Source organism: Lutjanus erythropterus, chromosome 7 (genome assembly GCF_056507025.1).
Source record: "Lutjanus erythropterus isolate fLutEry1 chromosome 7, fLutEry1.hap2, whole genome shotgun sequence".
In the NCBI taxonomy this organism is placed as follows: domain Eukaryota; kingdom Metazoa; phylum Chordata; class Actinopteri; order Lutjaniformes; family Lutjanidae; genus Lutjanus; species Lutjanus erythropterus.
Window position 1 is genome coordinate 9,307,553 of NC_139323.1, and position 22,586 is coordinate 9,330,138.

The window sequence follows — 22,586 nt, forward strand, 5'->3', positions numbered from 1 at the left end:
AGTGATGCGAGATGTTTGCAATCTGCAAGCTCACTGCTAAATGCTACTAAATCACTGGTCCTTTAAAATAATATGTCAGTGTTGTGTTTACAGCCTGTTGTTGCTTGTGTCCTCAAGTTACCACAAAAACATGTTATTGTGGGCTTGAAGGTGCCCAGTGGAGTTTTCTTGATAGAGTCTCTCTGTTTTACATTCAGTGTTACTCACTAAGACTCATTGTGTGTGTCCTTGAGGTCTAACACATGTTCTGAATCCATTTCCTTTCTCATAAAACATTTGCAAAGCTGAAATGTGGACCACATCACTGTGTGGCTGTAAAGAGGGAGCCACACATAATAAAATTGTTCTGTAGTGCCAATAGTGGTCAAAAAACCCCACTGGGAACCTTTGACATGCAAGACAAAAATCCTATTTTAGGTGGATTTTCCCATTTTCAGTTGTAGGAAAAATAAACATTGTGCAAAGTTCCACCTGCGTCTGCAAGGCCGGCTGGTCCGAGCAGCCATTTGTCAAAAGGGAAAACTCCTGCTGTCCTGGGAAAACTGTTTTTCACAACCAAAGAGAGAATAGAGTTTTGTCACAAACAACAAGCTGCCATATTACTTCTGTATGTGACACCCTAAGAAAACAATCAGCCCTTTTTTGTGCTTTTTCAGATTTCAGATGTGGATTTGTTCTTTTCAGTAAAAATAATTTTGCGTGGCGGTGCATGTGTAGCGGTGCCTGCCAAGCTGTTGTGTTATTAGTGAGATTACAAGGCTGGCGGTCAGACTGTTGGCTGGTGCATCTGTGTCAGGAGACCGATAAAGCCAATCTGTTTGTGCACTGTCCCCCTGCCAAAAAGATGGCCAAGATGCTGCCAGAGGGACACTTAGGCAAGACTCTATTACAAAACATGATACTTCAGAACATCTATAACAACATGTAATATTTTACGAGATCATTTAGGCAGGTCATTGACATTTACTAAGTTTATAAATGTTGGAAATCTTTTTATAACGTTTCGCTCAGTATAGTCCAGACAGTGCTTGATGAGTAATGTGAAATATATTGAGGCGCAGCATACGTGGTAAATTTAGGTGTGAAGACAGATGGCTGTCATGTTCCTCTTGGAATACGCCTTTGGCAATCTGGAACCAAAATGCTGAACCATTTATGCAAAAATTCACAAAAAAAACAAAGCTATTAACACTTCATTCTTCTGTCTCTTATTTGTCTTAAGGAAGCTCCAAAGGGAAACGTCAGAAAAAGATCGTCAACCGGACCCAAAACTACCTGAACCTGTATGCTGCAGATGGCCTTCGCACATTGTGCATTGCAAAAAAGGTAACAAGGATCCATAAATCTCTTTAGAACAGAATTATGCTCTCTCTGTCTTTGATTAAAGTGCTTTAGAAGTTGTAGACAGTGTGTCTCAGTGGCTTTTTGGCAGGTTGTGTTTGTAGCCCAGCACAGATGATCACATGGACTGGCCCTTCTAAAGTGACATTCTTCGTGACTCAGCTGCAATCTGTGCCACTTTCCCAGGCTGTTAATTTATGCTCTCACAAGCCGGGCTCATTATATCCCCGCTTGTGCAAAAGCCCGTCACCGCAGCGATGTGATAAAACACCTTCTCAAGGTCTCACATTCTCCTGTAGATCCTCCTCTGCCATGTAGGCAAAGGAACTGCTCCACTGTGAAATTTCTCCCAGTGCTTGAACAGACAATGGCATGTTTGTGTGTCTGTGTTCCTGTGTCAGATCCTGAGCAAGGAGCAATATGCCTGCTGGCTGCAGCATCACCTGGAGGCTGAGACGGCCATCCAGGGAAGAGAGGAGCTGCTGTTTGAGTCGGCCCTGCGACTGGAGACAAACCTCCAGCTGCTGGGTAATTGATTTATTTATTTTAAGTCCACACTACTCTTGTAGTGGCTTGGACTGTGTCTTAAAGGGATAGTTCAGATTATTTGATGTGTGGTTGTATGAGGCCCTTATCTATAGCCAGAGAATTAACTACAGTAGATGTGGATTGACACATCCGAAGTTTTTGGGAAGCAGAGAGGAACAGCATCACAGAAGCTAACGTACTGCTGTTGTTGGGTCAGCAATGAATTTTAGCCACTCAAAATGTCCATCTAAAAAAATCACTCTCAGTTTAAACAGACATTATCTTTAGAATATCTTCACAGCTTTACCTTGCTGGCAGGCAGCCTTTTCTGATGGGAAATTGCCACTATATGAGCCAAATAATGTTCTCTCCACAGCCACTATCGGCCAAATTAGTAATTTTACCTCACAGAACATGGGAGCTGCTGGTCTACCATATCCCGATTTGTTAGTTTGTGTTTTTGTGACTTTGTTGAATCCGAACTGTCCTTTTAAAACACCAAAGTCACACAACAAAACAAACGAACTAACAGATCAAGGCAGCAGCAGACCAGAACCCCCCTTAGTTCTGTGAGATAAAATTACTGATTTCAGGTTTGGAAAGAGCGATGTTTAGCTTATGTAACGGCAGTTTCCCATTGGAATAGATGGTCTCACAGCAAGGTAAAGCAATGAAAATATTCTAAATGTAGTGTACACTTAAACTGATATTGATTTTTTTTTTTTTTTTTTTTTGAAGTGGCCAAAATACCTTTTTGTTGACCCTGTCTACAGCAGTACATTGCTAAGCTTCCATACTGGTACTCCTCTCTGCTTCTCCAAACTGAAGGCATGTCAAGGGGCATCTACTGTAGGTAAAACACTGACTATCGATAAATATGTCACACAACTCCATTTCACATAACCCAAACTATCCCTGTAATACTGATTTTAATTTGTACACAACATTGCTTGAGGCTCACTACTGTTGTACTGGTGTAGGAGTGTATGTCATCGTCATGTTCCTTCACCCACAGGAGCGACAGGTATTGAGGACCGGCTGCAGGACGGTGTGCCTGAAACCATAGCTTCCTTACGGAAGGCCGGCTTGCAGATATGGGTGCTGACGGGCGACAAACAGGAGACGGCTGTTAATATTGCATATGCCTGCAAGCTGCTGGACCCTGAGGAGGAGATCCTGACACTGAATGCTGATTCTCAGGTGAGCAGTAGACGGGATTTTTGTTCACTGAAATTTAATTCAATTTAATGATAGCTTTACATTTTTAGCCATGCTAAAGCCATGGCTATGGGGATGCACAGAAAGGGTCGTCATAGGCTTTGGTAGGGTTCTTGAAGACGTTTCGTCTCTCATCCATGAGGCTTCTTCAGTTCTGACTGACCACTGGTACTGGTAGATCAGGAGCTTGGAGGGATAGCTCAGGGCTTGTTTCCTTTTCTATCCATAGTGGTCTTGGTTGGTGGCAGGGGAGGTGGGAGGAGCTGGAGGACTCTTAAGTTTGGGGGATGCATGTGGGTCAAGGCAAAGAAAGGAAAAGAAGAGAAAGGGAGAAAGAGAAAAGAAGGAAAGCTTGTGTTTAGTGAAGGCTTGTTCATGTGTGTGCATGTGGGTGGGATGGTGCTCTGTATGGTGGTGGTTGGAGGGGCCTGGTCAGCTGTAGGGTGAGTGACGGGGGTGGTATCTGTTTGTTGTGCTTCCTTGATGGTTTTCTGGAGGGCAGGGTTGGTTGTTACTGTGTTCAGATATTTCAGTGCTATTGTTTGGTGTTGTGGTCTTCTGGTTTGGAGGCCTGTTATGGAGTTTATTTAATGGTTGCTGATGTAGGATGGGAGTCTGTGGGCGAGTTTCAATGCTTTGTTCTGAATAGTTTGCAGACATTGTAGTTGATTGGTAGAGATAGTGATCCAGGTGGTAGATGTTTAACAGGTGGACTTCGATGACTGTAGAGGGTGATGTGCTATGTTTTCCCACAGAGGGCTTTGAGAGGGTTCAGTCTATTGTTTGCTTTTTGTTCCAGGCTATTGGTGTGTTTGGTCCAGGTCATGTTATTTTGGAAAGTTACCAGTTACAAAGATCGCCTGCGTACTGTGAAACTTTGACCATGGTGGCTGGGGGGAAGTAGATATCTGAGATGTACATGAGAAACTGCACCTTGGGGAAAGCCTGCTTGGAGGGTAAAAGGTAAGGAGATTGAGGAGGAAACTTTGATTTTGATTTGACGGTTACTGAGGAGACTTGAGATGATGGATTGGGTGGGTTTTGGGGAGTTTGAGGTTGGCGGTCCAGAAGTCTGTATTTCAGTCCGCTGTGCCATACTTCATCAAATGCTTTTTCAATGTCAAAGAATATTGCCAGAGTTATTTCTCTTTTGTTGAAGTTTCTGTGGATGTTTTCTGATAAGCAGAGGATGTTGTCTTTGGTGGCTCTACCTTTTCTAAAACCGGCCTGATGTATTCAAAGCAGACCTGTTGGCTCAGTGTGGTTGGTGAGACGTGAGGTGAATATTCTTTCAAATAGTTTTTCAGTGTGGCTGAGAAGGCTTATGGGGCGATAGCTTGTGACATTGTGTAGGTCTTTTCCTGGTTTGAGGATCATGGTGGCACTTTTCCATGGTGAGGGGAAGTGACCAGTGGTGAGACAGGTGGAGATGAGGGGTCCAAGGTGTTGAAGGTAGGTGACCAGTGCTTGTTTTATAAGAGTGGTGTCCACGTTGTTTTCTGCTGGTGCTGTATTTTTCAACTTTTACAGGTGCAGTTGTATTTCTTGGGTGGTGACAGGATTGTGAGGGGATGGTGCTCTGTGATAGGGTTGGTTTTCGGTGCCACAGTTGTGTTTCACTGTTGCTGATGATCGTGCCAGGAGGTCTGAGTGGTGGTGTGCTATTGTTTTCTGGATCTCCATTTGTGCTCTTTATTTTTTGTCAGTGTTGTGTCCTGGTCAAGTTTCCTGTAGAATGTGCTTCAAGTTTTCTGTTTTTGGAGGCTAAGTTGTATTTTAATAGTGTCTCTGTAATTCCTTTTTGGTGTGGGGTGATCTGAACTGGATGAATGAGAGGGCAATATTAGAATCCGAGTTTTGACAGAGTTTTGAGGTTTGGGTTCCTCTCTGGCTTGGGTGAGAATTTGGCAGTGTTGCTTGTTGATCCAGATCTTTGGGTGGTGGTCAGAGTGATGTCTTTCAGTTTTTCTTCTGTGTTTGATTTGTATTCTTCTCAGTCTGCTGTTTTGTAGTTGTACCTAATTTTTGCAATGACTTGGCAATTGGACGACTGTCGACAATGGTCTGAATCCATCGCCAAATTGCTTTTTTTGCAGATTTTTAGGGTGATGTTTGTTATTTTATTTTGCTGTTGTAACAGTCAGCAGAGTGATAGCCTCTGCTCTGCACCGCAGTCTCATCCAGCGGTGCAGTACACACCCACTCGGCCAACCATGAGTGAGCTAAGCTGGGTGATGAGTGAGAGGAAAACAGCCTGCAGAGTCAGACTCTTACACTCTTTCCATGCAGTAAATTAAGGATTTGGTTTGACCAGAGTTAGTGATTGTTGGAAGAGTGGACAGACTAAGACTGACTAAGTCTGTCGAGTTTGTATTAAGTGTGTTTTCCGAGGAGTTAATGAGCCAATTAAGGTCGTCTTAGTTTGGTGAAAGAGAAAAACTTGACTTCAGAACATGTACGGTTGTATTTCTTTGTTTAAAATGGAAAATAAGTGTGAGAACATGTAATTTCTAGGCACTTAGTGACTTATGTGTGTCTATTGGACATAGTGAATGTACGCAGCGTGCACCACATAGTGAATTTGCCACTTGCACACATCTCCCAGCTGAGACTGGAGAGGACGGGAGGAGGTGGGAGAGGGGGCAAAGATGTCGCCAATCACTGATTGATGCGCTGACGATGATCATTTGGGAAATTTTAACATATCGCCCAACTCTAGTACGGTCCGTGAAGGCTTCAACCTCCTGTGTTGTCTTCAAACTCCTGGGGGCTCTGGGGATGACAGTGTCAGCTAGTTGATCCCTCACTTTGGTCAAGACTGAAATATCTCACAAATTTTGAGACAGGTTGCCATGGAGCTGCATATGTGATTGAATGTTAATCACGATTTTGGCTCCCCACAATTAAATGAAGATGATCATCTGCGATACTGACATTTAATACATATGTGTGCTCCGCTCATAAAAACAACTCCACAGTATGTCAAACCAAGTGCTTCCTAAACTAAACCTGAGCAGCCAGCCACCCTGCTGCGACAGCCTGCACACAATTTACTGGATGTTGCAGCTGCAGTCCAGAGTAGAAGAATACAACTGAGAGCAGACAGGCAAAATGAAAATCAGATGTCTGGAGCCAAATGTGAAGAGCTAGAAACTGATCATCATTCGTTGTTTGGAAGTATTTTGGATTAAAGATAAACCAGTGGTTCTCATACTTATATATGTATATATACGCACTCAGGATCACGCAGTAATTTTAAGCAAGAACAAATCATATGCAAAGACTGCATCATATACATCTACACTGCAAAGCAACACAACAAACTTGTTCAACCAAATGAAAAAACACCACAAACTGCAGTACGGTGAATACATGAAGGCCAAGAGGAATAACTTAGCTAATGTTACATCACTGATTCCCTATCGTCGTCCAGTGTCAACTCTGATATCATATGAATGTAGCACAACATGAAAGGGAAACCAGTGCTCTGCTGACTTAATTTTAGGAAAAGAGTTTTGCTAAAATTTTATTTAAATGCACTATGAACAAGGACCAGTCTTATTTTGATGCACAGATTTATAAATTAGCCAGAATGTATCACAACATGGAAGTGAAGCAGTGCTGTCTTTATTTAAAAATGAGAGCACAATAAAAAAATACTATATATTAAATATTATATGAAAATCAATGTGGTCTGAACTAGGGATGGGCACGATTAATCGATGATCGATAATTGATCATTAAGAATTTTGTCGATCACGTAATTTTTTTTCGATTTTTCGACAGTGTAAAACAGAGTTCATGTAGTGTGCGTCGAGAAAGCAATGTAATGAATTTCACTATGTGGCGGTAGTAAAATATCCCACCAGCGGGGGGCGATATAGCAGAGAAAACCGCCTGCGAGCTGACTTCTGCCCTGCCGCTGTATCTGAAGGTAGTAAACATGAAGCGTGCACGGCGAACAAAAACAAGTAGGTTAAGTAAGCTATAGCCCAGGACAGTTACCACCGTAGCCTTCATGTAAACCTATAAGCCTATAATGTGTTATTGTTATGTGGGATCTCCCTCTCTCGGCCGTGCCTTCTGGCAAAAAAAAAAAAAAAAAAGGTCAGCTGCGAGTCTACTTTGTTCTTTGATTAAATGACTATTAGTTAATAATATGATGTTTTATTTTTGTGTTTAAAAGAGGCGAAATGTAGCCTATTTATTTTGTTTTAGAGAATAGCCTACTGGCTCTTATTTTGTTAAGATCCCGAGTCCCGACGCCTCCGCGTAGGTCTATTTCTATTGTTTAACAGTTGCACATTTAAATTGTAAATCGCGCAAGACGTGGATTAAAGTTCTCCTTAAATTATTATTATTTATTATGATTTTTTATTCTGTCTAAAAGAGGCGGAATTGTATTTTGTTTGAGAAAATAGTACTGTCACTGGCTTTTATTTTGTGAAGAGTTTCAGCCCGACACCTCGCGGTGTTTTGTTTAACAGTTGCACATTTAAACTGTAGCCTAAATTGTGCAAGAGGATTGTTGGATTAAATTGAGAAAAAACAGACTGCCTGTGGTATTTTTAATCATTTTTTCTATCAGACATTTCTTAATGATTAAATCGATAATTGATCGTTAATTCTCATGATTATCGATCAAAAAGTTTGTCGAAAATGCCCATCCCTAGTCTGAACCAAACAAATGTTTTCTTTCATCTGGAGAGCAAGATTTTTAGGCCAGGGCATCCCTGCAGCACAACAAGACCTCATTATAATGCTGTTTTCTGACACATATTTCCTTTTTCAAAAATTGCGATTTGGTTCTGTGATTTGGATATTGCACTTGGCCATATTGCAATTTCAGTAATATTGTGATTAATTTTGTAGCCCTAATCGTGATAAATAACCCTAGATTGCCATGAAATTTGGTACAGATATTCACAGTTCTCAGAGGATGAGTCCTGATGACTTTGGTGATCCCGACTGTGTTTAATGCTAATAAGGAAATCTTAGCATGCTAACCAGTTGTTTAACTTGGCTGTAGACTCTTAGGCTTGTCCAAAATAAATAAAAAACAAAAACATAACTTGGCTTGGCTACTAAATTATAGTTATTTATGGGAAATAAAAAGATAGATAATTATGGAACTGGATCATATTCTTAAAGGAATAGTTAAACATGGGACATGTTTTCACTCATTTCCAGTCTTTATGATGAGCTAAGCTACAGCTTCATGTTACTGTACAAACATGAGCGTAGTATAGATTAACCCATCTTACTCTTGTGATTGTGATTATGCATATTTTCCCAAAATGTCCAAGTATTCCTTCAACATAATATTGTAATTTTCCTTGTTTTTTCCACCTTTTTCCACATTTGTCATAAAAAATAGATTTAAAGGTCATTTAAGGACCATCAGTGTTTACTTCTCTGCTGTTGAAGCATCTGTTTGCCAGATGTGAAGCAGTTCAGGCAGTGTGATATTAGACAACTTGTTGACCTGATCCTGAACTCCTCCCCGCTCTGTGCCTGTCTCTGAACCAGGAGGCGTGTGCCCTGCTGCTGGAGGAGAGTTTGCACTACATCCAGGCCAAATTCCTCTGCAGCTCCGCAGACCAAGCCGCCAAGGCCTTCCACGGTAACTTTGCACCCTTTGAGATCTATCCCTCCCCATCTCCGTCCTCCTCCTCATCCTCCCACACCGCTCCCTTCACGGTGCACCGGCTGGGCCTGGTAATTGACGGGCGGACTTTGGCCTATGCCCTGGATAAGAGTTTGGAGGATAAGTTCCTGTCTGTCGCAAGAAGCTGCCGCTCGGTCCTCTGCTGCCGCTCCACGCCGCTGCAGAAGAGCATGGTGGTCAAACTGGTGCGGAACAAGCTGAAGGTCATGACTCTAGCTATAGGTAAGTAAAAGTTCAAGATCCAGTTTGACACATATTCATGTTCATATGACACCCCTTATTTGAGCTATTAAAACAAGTGCTTTAGAAGTGCTTTGACTGACAGTGGAATAAAGTGTCCAGTGCTCATAAATAAAATGAATAAACCTTCTGTCCTGTTCTGATGACAATCCTAATATCATGCTTGCATGTGTCGTTGGTGTCAGACACATAAGAACTGGAGGCCAAGGATCTAATTTTAGGATAAAAAGATCTTTTTGAAGTGGGGTTGTATGGGTACTTTTCCAGAGGATTTCCTACTGGGAGAAAGATCACAGTTTCATTATAAGAGAAAAAGAGAAATTGCAAAACATCTGCTTGGTTGCAAGTTACAACAAGTAAACATACAAATCAATCACACTTTCCAGTTCCTCATCCTTCCTGGACAGGAAGTGGATCCCAAACAGAGAGCGCAGTAAGATTGACTGAGCCTCCAGAGAACACCAAGTGTTTATTTTGGCAGCAGTCAAAATCCCTTTTTGATGATAATAAATATGAATTAGATTGTGTCATTTATATTATGCCCAATAATAAACTAGAAACCAGTATTTACTACTGATAGATAGCTAACATTAGCTTGAGAGTGAGGCTGCTGGGGTTCAGTCATAACGTTACAGTGCAGCAGCATCAGGCTGTCGTCTGCGACTAAATCTCCGCCTAGCTTACATCAACAGTTGTCTACTGACAGGCTGGTTATTTACAGACAGCACTTGGCCTAACGATACCTGGTAATTCAGTGTAAGAAATATCTGGCCACTGTGTTGACTCACTGAACCACTTGGACGGGGAAAGACTGACTGGGCACGACAGCAGACTGATCAATCAGAAATCTGTAATATATTTACTGTAATAAATCATGAAATGATCACGATATGAGATCAAGGAAACATGTTTAGTTGAAACAGTGCTGACAGCGGTGCTACAACAGTAGTGTCCCCCTTTGAAATGTCGATTCTAGGATGGAATAACTGTTTTTGTATGCTAATTAGTTAGTAGTTATGTTAAATAGAGTTCAGATTAATGCTGAATGTTCACTGAATGAGTGTTTGTTTGAGTTGTAAGAAATCATTAATAATCTTGTAGAAAGTGTAGATGTTCATAACAGTGAAACTGAGCAATGTTTTAATGAAGTCTGGCAGGCAGTGAGACAGGCAGTCACTTAACTCAGACTCAAGACTGTGTATTTTTAAAGTAGCAGACTTTTGTTTTCAAGATTATGAACTTAGCTTTACACTGACAAACACGTGAAAGTTGTAAACAGCTGGTCAACTTACAGTGTAGGACTTGTCCTCACTTGTTATTGTCAGTTTATGATGTTGCACGTGTCCTGCCCTCCTGCAGTCAGCCCAAGCTTCCCTGAGCTCGGGGAGGAGGGGGGCAAAAGGAAACATCTTGCTTCAACCATAGATCATATATTAAATAGGATTTCGACACAGTGTATGGCTCCAGCTTGCCAGTTGGTCTGCTGTACTCATCTTTGCAAGCGCAGTTGCTCCTTTAAGGTAACCCAAATGCTCAAGTTCAGGCGAGGTCACAAAATGATTATTAGAATTTTTTGGATGTGTGACCTAAATGTTTTAAAAGGTTACTTTAAATTCATTAAAGTCACACAATAACAGATAAACAAGCAATTGAGGCAGTGGTGGATCAGCAACTTCCATTACATGCTGTGAGATAAAACATATTTTTGCTGAAGGAGTTTGATGACTTTAAAGAGAGTGATATTTGGCTTATGTAATGGAGATTTCTACATACACTTAAACTGATATTTTCTTATTTTTAGTGGCTAAAATGCATTTTGTTGTTCTGTACATTGCTTAGCTTCTTACTCAGGTACTCCTGCTGCTTGTCCAAACTGGGAGCGTGCCAGTCACCTTCTTCTGTAGGTAATACACTGACTATGGATAAGTACCTCACACAACCCCACTTCAAAAAGTCTGAACTACCTCTTTAATCTACAAGCTGTAGTCTTGAAACCTTCAGGCTGGAAGATCAGTAGCATCCAGACAGATGAAAACACGTCTGAACCCATACACACATCAACTGATGGGAAAATCTGAATTAATCAGAGTTTCATAAAAGTTATTGGTACTTAAAGAGGCCTTTAGTGAAATATTTGACACCTCATGGCAGCCACTACATTTATTTTCTTGTGTTTAGTGATAATGAAAGATTTATCCCGCGGTTCCAGGACAACCTCCAAGTCAGAAGGTACTCGTTGTCCTGGCAAACAAAAAGTCTGCACAGCTGATCAATTTAGTGGCAGAAGCTGAAATATTCTGGCCATCAAACTAATATTCATAAATCAATAAGCTCCTACTGTGCATCACTGTCAAATAACCCTGCAGCAGTTATTATTCATACACAGAAACACATTCCACAAAGTCTTCAAGCAGCATGAAGAACTTTTCTTGGTCAGTCATTAGTGAGATTCCCACATCATGTCTCTATTTTCATGTATATCAGTGGCAAACTTACTGTGACACAGCTGTACTGAAGCTCCTAGATGTTCTCTTGCTTTGGCGTCGATTCGAGTTGACTTTGAATTTTTAGAAAGAAATGCACACTCATCATACACACCTCATGCACCCTTGCTGTGACCACCGAGTCAAAACACCGTTATATTAAGGCACCTTAGTAATTATACACTTTGGCTTAATGAAGCTGTAGCGCAATGGAGGTGACATGAGCACGTCAGTGTGACTTACGACTGTCTTTTCCCTGTTTATCATTTATTTGTTCCTGCTGTTCTCAGGAGGATCCCATTTTTGCCAGCCAAGCGCTTTTCTGTCATTGCTTTGTTAGCAGTAATGTGGAGGAAACACTGCAGCTCCTCACACGTCTCCGTGGGGACGGCAGGTGATGATGAGATTAGAGCGCTGATAGATATTAGAGCCTCACCATTACAACATTGCATTTTCAGACCTCTTCGGCTGCTACACCATTAACAAAAACGGAGCCTCCGCCTGCTGTAGTCTATATGTAAATCACAGTATATTTACTTCAGGTAACATTTCAGCGTGTCATCATTTCTGTCTGTTGCAGGAACTGAAATCGTTTACTGTCGACAAGAAAAATATACAATAACTGTGAATATTCTGTAATATAAACGGGGCTTGTTATTTAGAACCAGGTAATGATGTTAATACACATCAATCGTGATGAAAAGAAGGCAATTCATTGATTGACTGATTAACTAAAGGTTCATCACCAACAATTATGATAACCAACTCACTGTTGATGTTCTCAAGTAGAACGTCGACCACCAGCTCCAGTCTCAGATGAGGGGATTTTCTGCTTTTCTCTATCTTTATATAATTGTAAATTAAGTATCTTTGGGGGTTTGGGCTGTTGTTCAAATAAATCACCTTGGAGTTTGGGAAACTGTGATAGTCAGAAGTCACTGTTTTCTGACACTTCTAGCCAGTTAACATAATCATTAGTTGCAGACCAATATGGAACCCAATATTAGATGCATACAATGTTATAAATATAATTTTCTCCACTAATACATTAGTTAGGCGATTAGTCAGATGTCTTGTCCACAACTCAAAGACATTCAGTTTACTGTCAGAAAGGAGTGGGGGAAAAAAGAAAGAAAATATTCACATTTAAGAAGCTGAAATTGAGAATTTGGGATTTTTTTTTTTAAAATTACTCAGATTAATCATTTATCAAATTATCACTAGTTGGCAATTAATTATCAATTAATGATTGATACATTTTTGGAGCTCTACTATTTTAAATAATTTAATTGATTATTAGAGGTCTGTTATGAAAGTCAAAATCATTATTTTAAAATGTTGTTCACTTTTATTTCATTAACCTTTTTCTTGAGACACGAGCTCATTTTCATTTTTATTTCATGATATTTTTCCAAACTTTTTCATAATGTCCGTTTTCATTTAGAGTGAAGTTGGTAGTAAATTTAGCAAGTTGGCTACTGTAAGTTCATACAGCAATAATGTGAAACACACAGCTCCTGTAACTAACCTCTTCTTTTATTTAGCCTAACAATGTTCTGCATACTACCAAGCTAGCTGGCTAACTGACGGGGTTGGTGTGTGAGCTTGTATTTGTTATTGAATATTTATGTGAGGAGACAGATTTAAGTGCAGCAACTAACACTAGCTGGTTAATTCAGTCTTACTTCAGCAGCATTATCATTCTGAAGATATTGAGAAAGACACACAGGGTCTTTACTTCTCTTTGGTTGTTGTTGCAAACTTCACATAGCTAGCTTGCTGGCAGTTAATATTAATATTAATTAATTAATTGATTAATATATAAAGTTAATTTTGATCATATATGCTGCTGTCAAATGGAAGTTGTGAGCTACAACATAGGAAGTCAAATACACAATATGCTTGGCGCGCAAGTGGTTAAGTCACAAAAACATGCTGCTAGGCAACGGCAACATGGACATCGAAACTGTTAGCATCTAGAATCTGCCAAGGCTAACAGTGAGGCAAGTCAGTAAGCGGGTAACATAATGAAGGAAAGGCATGATGAAAAGATGAAGCTGTTATCAGCATTTTCTTCTGACATTTAAATTATGAAGAAAAACTCTGTACTATTAAAATGATAAACTGTTAACTTACCATCCAAACACATCACAACTCACAATATTTTCTGTCATAAATATGACAGGAGGAGAGCGTTCATATGGACTCTTCTCAACTCAACCCCTTTTGAAGACAGCAATAATTCTATCAGCATGAGATACAAGAAGCCACATTTTCATCCTCAGAGCTTTAAAATGTGTTATCTTGTCTGTTGTATGAGAATAACTGTGTATATTTTACTGGAGCTCTATATAAATGTAATGTCACACTGGAACAGTATTTGCCAGCCAACACAAGCCTCTGGTAACCTCTGTTTGAGCACTCATTGCCGCCCACCTCCCATATTCAGCCGACGCTGCCGCTCCAGTCGTGTTTACTACTGTGACAACAAAACCCTCACTGCCCACCAACTCTTCATCTCCCACTCCACCACCTGTGGTGACAAAAAAAAAAAACAATCCACAGCCCTCAAAAGTGGAGCAAAAACACCACAGCAGGCCCGGATCTGCCTAACCAGAGAGACAGCAGAGCTGGCGAACAGCACATATAGCTCATCCACCAGCTGAAGACAGCTCTGTGAAAGCTTGATGTTCCTCCCACGTACATAACAATACAGCTCAGCCTTGTCATTGCTCAGTAAAGTTCTTTCTTCTCACAGGCTGCAGTTTATGTCTAATGAATAATGAGGCTACATGCTCAGTTTCTATTCTGAGGAACTTTTTTCTCTTTCTGTTTCTCACTACATTAATCTCAGGTGATGGAGCAAATGACGTCAGCATGATCCAGGTAGCGGACGTGGGCGTGGGCATCTCCGGACAGGAGGGCATGCAGGTAAGTAGAAATGTGGGCGGTACCATAAAAGGACAGATGAGAGAAGCCATAAGTAACATCCCTGTCTTGGGGACAGAAGCACTGTAAAGCAGCCAGTCAGCATATGTGTCTGTGCCAAACACTTCATCACAGGCTAGATTATGATTTAAATGATGTGTGCCGATCGTGCCTGTAGATGAAAGTGAATCAGAAAAGTTTTTTAGTAATGGTGTAACTTTTTACTGTGAAAAAAATATGTCCCTACCATAAAACTCCTGCTTTTTGAATGGAGTTTGGTTTAAGAGTCTGTCTACTCTGTAAAACAGCAGGAGGGAAGGTATTCTAAAGTTAATAATTCACATAAATTGAGCTGACTTACTATATAATAACCTTCTAATCTAGTAACGTAGGAGGTGAAGCTGAAACTGACCTGTTTCCTACTTCTCTCCGCTTGTAGTAAAAGATCGCTATAATAAGGACAAATGGCAAACAAAATAAAGACAGCAGCTCTGATTCGCTGCAGATATAATTAGTTTGTAGTAAAGTAGGACTATCCCCAACTAAGATTTATTTCAGTGGGAACAAATTTGGTCATCGGGGATATTCAACGAGTCATTTCTTTTTTCTTTCTTTTTTTCAGTGCACCATACTGCATTCTTAAATCAGCCTATATGAGTATGTTTTACAAGCAAGACTCGTGTTTTAATGCCCTTCTTCGTCATCTGCAACGTGAAATCATCATATTTTCACACAGTCAGAGGAAGTAAAAGTGTGCATCCTCCTGTAGTTTAGGTATAAAATAGTGGAGCATCTCCCAGCAGCCACTGTCCAGCATGCCCTGCACGTGCCATTCACTTCTTCATGCAGCGTATTAAGGATTTACTTTGACCAAACCAGAGTGGTGAAGTGGATGACAGCACATCACCTGTGCTCTCTTTCTATCACTCGTCTGTGTTTCCATCGCACGTAGTTTTGTAGTGATTTAGAGAATCAGTTTACATGCTGTGCTCTGTGTACAATGACACAGCTAAAAAACAAGAGCTGAATCATGTTTATCAACCACTGCTTTCACTTTTTGTCATCAGTTAACCACCTACACATGTTGTCACATGGACTTTTAAAATAGAAATATAAAAATATTTTTCCAGTTCCCCTTATTTATAATGATATAAGATACGTTCAGGTGTTAATGTGACAGGTCACCAAATATTGTTTAACACCTGTTAAACTGGGTCAGATAAATGAAAAATAACACATAATTTAAATCCTATGGCTTTGTTTTATCGTTTCATTTATTTGTTCTGGCCCTATATTATTTGGTAGTAAAACCAAACAAAATTTTGTGGTATCACCTACTAAAAAGCAAAAAGGTTTCCTTTTTTATGTGTTACAACGGGCAAGGACCTTGGAATATGTATTCACCACCAGTCAAGTTAGAGTGGTTATTTCCACCTTAAAGGGGCGGGGTGTGACACAGAAGTACACAGATCAGCTGTTCATCCACGGGAGGGACGGATGAAAGTGATGAGATGCAGGAGACTGTGGGGTGACTTGAAGGGGGTCGTTAAAAAACGCAGTATGAGAGGGTAAGAGGAGTGATCGGGGCTGGGGGGTAGAAGATAAGCGAATAAGGGAAGACACGGACATTCTTTAGCATAGTTAATGGCTTTTCATTACACTTAAGTGTGTGTTTTAGCCCACATCTATACACATCCTCTAAATAGGATTGCCTGTGTGTTGCTGAGTCAGGAGACTCATCCTGCAGTGAAGCAGTACACTTTATGGGTGCTTTAGTCTAGAATACATCCACACCAGCTTCTCTCCCAGCTCTAAGGTCACAGCCAATGCCACAACCGAGGTAGCTGGCAATAGCATGGTATGAAAAAAGAGAAATAAAAATCCCAGTTGACCCTCCCCCTGCTCATTTCACTCACACACCCTGTTCCAGAAAGGTGATCTTGCATAGCAGTGGAGGAGATTCCCAATTAACTTCCGGGGGGGGCTTCTGAGGCACGCTGCTGTGCAGCACATCTGTTTAAGTCTCAGTATCCTGTCCTTAACTGGGCCGCTAGATTAATCATCGTTAATCAAACCTGCTCTTAATGAGACAGCGGTCACTCCTCGGGATTCCACGGCGTTGCTGACACACACATTTCTGCGCTCGTGCCGGCACACACCGCATTATGATTAACACACCTTTCTTCTATCAGGAGCGCACTCCCCATGTAGTCGTTAGGAGGCCGTTATTAGAGCGCAGCGGAGACAAAACTGCTGCACAACGAGGCATCTGCCGTTATTTTTCTTGTTGACAAATATCGTTGACAGTTGAGACCTGTCATGAAGAGTTAGTGCAGCCGTTTAAAATGTAAGTTATAAACCAGCCCCGACTGTGGGGAGGATTTTGTTTAAGATGTTGATGGATGAGACTGACAGCTTCCCGCTGCTGTAACAATGAATCCCAAAAGGTGGACAACTCGTTTAAGGGTTATTGCTTTGGAAAGATTACACCCACTGAAGGCTCATTAAAAGGAGGCAGGCGAGTGTAGCAGGGCCCGCCATTTCCTACACCTGTTTCCTAATAACTACACAAGTCACATGTGAGGGAGACGAAGAGCACAGGATGGAGGACACTGAATCTTGGGTGCTTCTGGTGTTTTGCAGGCGGTGATGGCGAGTGACTTTGCTCTCCCGCGGTTTCGGTATCTCCAGAAGCTCCTGCTGGTCCATGGACACTGGTGCTACTCCAGACTGGCGAACATGATTCTCTATTTCTTCTACAAGAATGCTGTAAGCCGCTTTTACCTCTGTACATACTCATCTTCAATCTGTGCAGACATAGTTTGGATGATTTGATGAGGTTGTATGAGGTACTTATTGATAGCTGATAGCTACAGTAGATGAGATTTGGCACACCCCCAGTTTGAAAAAGAAGAGTTTGGCACCAACACAGAAGCCAAACAATGAACTGCCTTGGACAGAGTCAGCAATGAAAGGTAATCTGCTACGTAAAAATTCAACATCTGTTTAACTGTATGCTGTATTCAGAATATTTTCACCTCTTTACTTTGCCATCAGACAGCCTTTCCTGATGGGAAACTGTAGTTAACCCAAATATTGCTCACTGCAAACCAACTAAACTCAACTTGCGAAATTGTGTGACTTTGGTGTTTTTAAAGTTTAGTTCAGATTTACTGAAGTCACACAATAACACTAACTAACAGATTGAGGTAGCTCTCGTGATCTGTGAGGTAAAATGACTGATTTTGCCTGTAGAGGATGGAGGAGGTGTGGAGAGAGAGATATCTGACTTATATAACAGAGGTTTCCCATCAGAGAAAGCTGTCTTATGGAAAAGTAAAGCTGTAAAAATATTCTAAATATAGGTACACTTTATCTGATAATGATTTTTTAAATACATTTTGCTGTTGACCCTGTCCACAGCTGTTAATTGCTTAGCTTCTGTGCTGGTGCCCCTCTCTGCATCGTGAAACTGGGGATGTGCTGACCATCATTTACTATAGCTAATACACTAAGTATCTCATACAGCCCGCATGTTAAATTATCCAAACTATCCCTTTAAATTGTATATACAGTCAACAAACATGTGATTCAGATCATGCCAACAAATAGGGACATGATTCCCCCAAACGGCCGTGTTTTCTTGCTGTTCTCTCCAGCCTCCTTGTGTGAATTCGTCCTTGTTATGTGTTTGTTCCCACAGATGTTTGTAGCGCTCATCTTCTGGTATCAGTTCTACTGTGGATTCTCAGGTTCAGCCATGATCGACCAGTGGTATCTTATCTTCTTCAACCTGATGTTCTCCGCCTTCCCACAACTCATCACTGGCACTCTGGACAAAGACGTGTCAGCAGAGACTCTCCAACAACTACCTCAGCTCTATGTGAACGGCCAGAACTCTGAGGTCCGGTCTGCCGCTGTGTTTGTGCCGTTTGTCTTTGTCCTTCTTTGTTTAGTGTGTAAAGATCTGGGGGGTTTTTTGAGGTGTTGTTTGAGTGCATTCTTTTGGTTTCTCTAAAAGCTTTCAGTTCCATCTCATGATAGATAGATTTTGATGAGTTGTTGTCACGTCACAACAGTAAGTGCTGATAAAGACCATAAAATCTGGCTGAATGCTCCCAAGGACATGTAGTGTGCAGATCTTGAGTTGTAGCATTTGTGTCGAATACTTTTAGAATAAATGAGATATGCCTGGAAAGAAAGTGTTAATTGGACATAAAATTATCTGACATGTTCTTGCCATGTTAATGATCGGTCCACAGCTTTGCTACAGACTGAATTATTCTCACAGCTATGCGATAGATTGCCATGAAATTTTGGACAGACATTCAATGTGAAATTTTTTAAACTGGTGCATTTATGTCACTCTCAGAATGAATTATAATAGCTCTCAATCATCCTGAGGTCAGACTTTAACTTGTCTCAAACTTTGCTGAGCTGTACTTTGACTTCAGTGCAGATTAGTGATTTTTTTCACATCAGACTAAGATGTTGAACATAGTAACATTACATTTCTAAAACTAAATATACATTTTATAGTTGCTATTAGCCCATACGAGACAAAATGTTGTTGAGAGGTCGTCCATTTCCTAAAAGCTTGTGATATTTCCAATATAGTCTTTTCCAGATCTTGTTCCAGAGGTGTTTTTAGTATAATTGAGAAGATGCTGAATAGTTTGGTCCAGAGATTTTCTATGTTGGGGGCAAAACTATGGGTTAAAGCGGCGTAGTGGAACTGGCATGTGTCTCACAGAGCAGAGATGATTCTGCTGAGTTTAGATTTTGAATAGTAACTAACCTGTGCAGCACATTAAACTGTACGAGATAATCAAACAGGTGGGAATATCCTGCAAACTTTTGTCTCATTTGTCTTTTGAAATTTGTTGGCCCAGTTCATCCTCCCATGCATGTTTGTAAAGTTTGTAAAGTCATCAAATGTGTGCTCTGACTGCTGAACATCAGGCTGGTAGCATTTAGATTAAAGCACCTCTGAGCCTATGCACATTCTCACAGGCTGTTTTTTTCTGCTTTTAATTTTGTCAGATTACAATTTAGCAAGACTTTTAAAGAGCAACAGAAATACTTTGTCAGTTATTTTGAGGTTTAGTTGAATTAAATATATATATAAAAAGCTGAGGCATAGCAGACTTACTTTGACTGTAACTCAGATATGTTATTGATCATTAATGAAATGATGTCAGCATCTGCTCTGTCACTGTGATTTTAAACTGTAAATCTCCTTTCATCTTTTAGGAATATAAGCCATATATGTTCTGGATGAACATGATCGATGCCTTCTACCAAAGTCTGGTCTGCTTCTTCATTCCTTACTTTGTGAGTCTGCTTTTGATTCCCTCTGGCTGCTTTTCACTCAGTCATTCCTTGTTGCTCTTACTTACTCATCATTTCCGTTGTTTTGGCCCCGTCCCTTCCCGTTCTTCTTCCTCCTGTCCTCCCCAGGCCTATGCGGACTCTGACGTGGATCTGTTTACATGGGGAACACCCATCACCACCCTTGCTTTATTCACCATTCTGGTGCACTTGGGCATTGAGACCAAAACCTGGGTAAGGAACCTTATTTTAGACTCACTGATGGCAATACTTCTAGATTTCTTCAGCTGTCCTCCTCAGCGCTGCATGTTCTCACTCAAATCAGCATATTGGCTCAGCGACAGCTGTGACAGGCACGTAGATATTTAACTCCAGCTGATTAGATTGAACCAGAAAGCTCTGCAGCATCAGAGCCTATATATCAGCCTGACAGAATGTCTGCCTCCGTTCCTCTGCGAAGCGGCTCCACCACATCACAGCGCACTACCACTTTACACCGCCACAGAGCCTACAGATACCTGTCTATTTTTTCCCCTCCCTGCCTCGGTTTTATCCTCAGGTATCCACGTATGCTTCTCGTAAACGCCTCGCCGCCTGCCGGTCTTGGTCACGAGCCATTTTAAATTTATGACCCTGCATTGAATCAGAGTCTTTTCCATTATGCTGAGGCTGTAAATTTAGCCTGACAAGTTTTGTACATGAAAAATGTCCTTTTCACTAACTGCCTTCCTGGACATGATGGCCCCCTCATGCAGAGAAGTATTCACAGCGAGCGGCATCGACCGAAGGTAAACACTTCCAAATGCTCAGCTGGCAGGTACTTCATTCTCCGGCTGCTCGGGAACATAATGCATGCATGATTGGTAAATGGCTGTGAAAGTCAATTAAAGGTATTTGAGGTGACAGCAGGCAGCGCTCTTTCTCTTCCCCCATACAGTAGCTGTGAGGAGGTAATTAATTATGTGCGTCTGCGTGTGCTTGTGTGCTGCGTGTCAGGAGGGACTAAACTCCACCGAGCCATTATGCGGAGTTCACTCTTTCAGATGTCTATCAGCTCGTCAACTCACGGAGGCCTCTGTGTGACACGACTGCACTGTTTCCTCTAACTGACTAAACTCATTAGAGACCAAGAACACACATCTCCATGGAACATTTTGTGTCCAAACTTCTCATATTAAAGGGATAGTTCAGATTGTTTGAAGTGGATGTTGTATGAGGTAATTATCTATAGTCAGTGTTTTATATTCAGTGGATGGAGGTCAACACGCCAAAAATCAATATTAGTATTTAGATATTGGTATTGGTACTATTTTCATTGCTTTATCTTGTTGTCAGACAGCTTTTTCTGATGGTAAACTGCCATATATAAGCCAAATATCACCCTCTTTCCAAAGCAACCAGACTCCAGTGGCAAAAACAGTAATTTTACTGTGCAGAACAGGGGAATTCCTGGTCTACTACTGCCTTAATATGTTAGTTTGTTTGTATTATTGTGTGATTAACCCTTTAAAACACTGAAGTTATGCAATAACACAAACAAATGACCCAGTTAAGGCAAAGATTGACCAGCAACCCCAGTGTTCTGTGAGGTAAAAGTATAGTTTTTGCCAAAGGAGTCAGGAGGTTTTGGAGAGAGCTTTACATTTATAACAGCATTGGAAAAAACTGCCTAACAGTGTCGTACAGAGGTGAATATATTTTTTAATATAGCTTGCACTTAAACTGGTATAACTGGGCCTTTTGTTGGTGGCTCAAATAAGTTTTGCCACAATCCCATCCACAGCAGTATGTAGCTCACCTTCCTACTCCTGCTGCTTGTCCAAACTGGAGGGGTCCTGACCCCCATCTATTGTCGGTATTACACTGAGTATGGATAAGTACCTCAGACATGCCCACTTCAACAAACCTGAACTATCCCTTTTTAATATTGTTGATTGCATTCATTGGTTTTATGTACCTGCTCACAGGAAAATTATATAACCTGGGTAATAATATGTTAGTTTTGCTCATCAGATTTGGAGATGCAGCGTCACCATCACTAAAATAGTCCAACATGGCAGGAACATGAGCGGTCAGACAATCAGACAGGTTGTAAACAAACTGGACTTTGCTGGAAAGCTGTGTCTTTGCACAGCTGATTGTGTGTTTGGTCATACATTTATAGGAGATTAAAGGCAAACATTAAAGCTGCGCAAATCAATATTTTTTTCTATTGATAATCAGTCAAATGTGTGTAATATGTGGGGGTTCACCTGTAATGAAGAACCCTTATTCAAGTATATATGTTTAATATAGAGGCATTCATGTCTTTCTGTATAATGCTGTCAGAGAATGTGCAATATGTTACTGTAGATATAAAGCTTTGATTGAGGAGGAAAAAATGCATTTGGTATCATCTGGTATAAGTAAAATGTTTGATTTTTAAATAAGATTAAAGATTAATTGATTGTTATTGTCCACCTTTACTTTGTCACTAAGAATCTTGAAAGAGCTGTGAAATTGCTGCAAAAAATGTATTTTCTTCTATTTCATCATGATTTTTTTTCCAAAAAGGAGAGAGAAAATCCAGTAATGCTTGTCCTCGTCTCCTTCCCCTGCAGACCTGGATGAACTGGCTGTCGATCTCCTTCAGTATCGCCTTATTCTTTACTGTAGCTCTGTGTTACAACGCCTCCTGTCCCACCTGCTACTCTCCCTCTAATCCCTACTGGACCATGCAGAGGCTCCTGCAGGACCCCCTCTTCTACCTGCTCTGTGTCATCACGCCTGTAGCAGCGCTGCTGCCCAGGTACTCCGTGCTCGATTTGTATTCCACTGAATACACACGCCTACTTCTCAAATATCCATGA

General features: G+C 41.0%; 1 protein-coding gene across 1 annotated transcript in view; it reads left to right on the forward strand.

Moving 5' to 3' along the window:
• atp10a (ATPase phospholipid transporting 10A) overlaps positions 1 to 22,586 on the forward strand; it is a 55,831-nt gene that overhangs the window by 31,411 nt on the left and 1,834 nt on the right. Inside the window, exons 11-20 of the mRNA XM_084722567.1 lie at positions 1,223 to 1,326; positions 1,743 to 1,869; positions 2,885 to 3,069; positions 8,617 to 8,977; positions 14,333 to 14,409; positions 17,050 to 17,175; positions 18,110 to 18,310; positions 19,660 to 19,740; positions 19,867 to 19,971; positions 22,338 to 22,525. Coding sequence (XP_084578693.1) covers positions 1,223 to 1,326; positions 1,743 to 1,869; positions 2,885 to 3,069; positions 8,617 to 8,977; positions 14,333 to 14,409; positions 17,050 to 17,175; positions 18,110 to 18,310; positions 19,660 to 19,740; positions 19,867 to 19,971; positions 22,338 to 22,525 — 1,555 coding nt within the window. The remainder of the gene's footprint in view (positions 1 to 1,222; positions 1,327 to 1,742; positions 1,870 to 2,884; positions 3,070 to 8,616; positions 8,978 to 14,332; positions 14,410 to 17,049; positions 17,176 to 18,109; positions 18,311 to 19,659; positions 19,741 to 19,866; positions 19,972 to 22,337; positions 22,526 to 22,586) is intronic.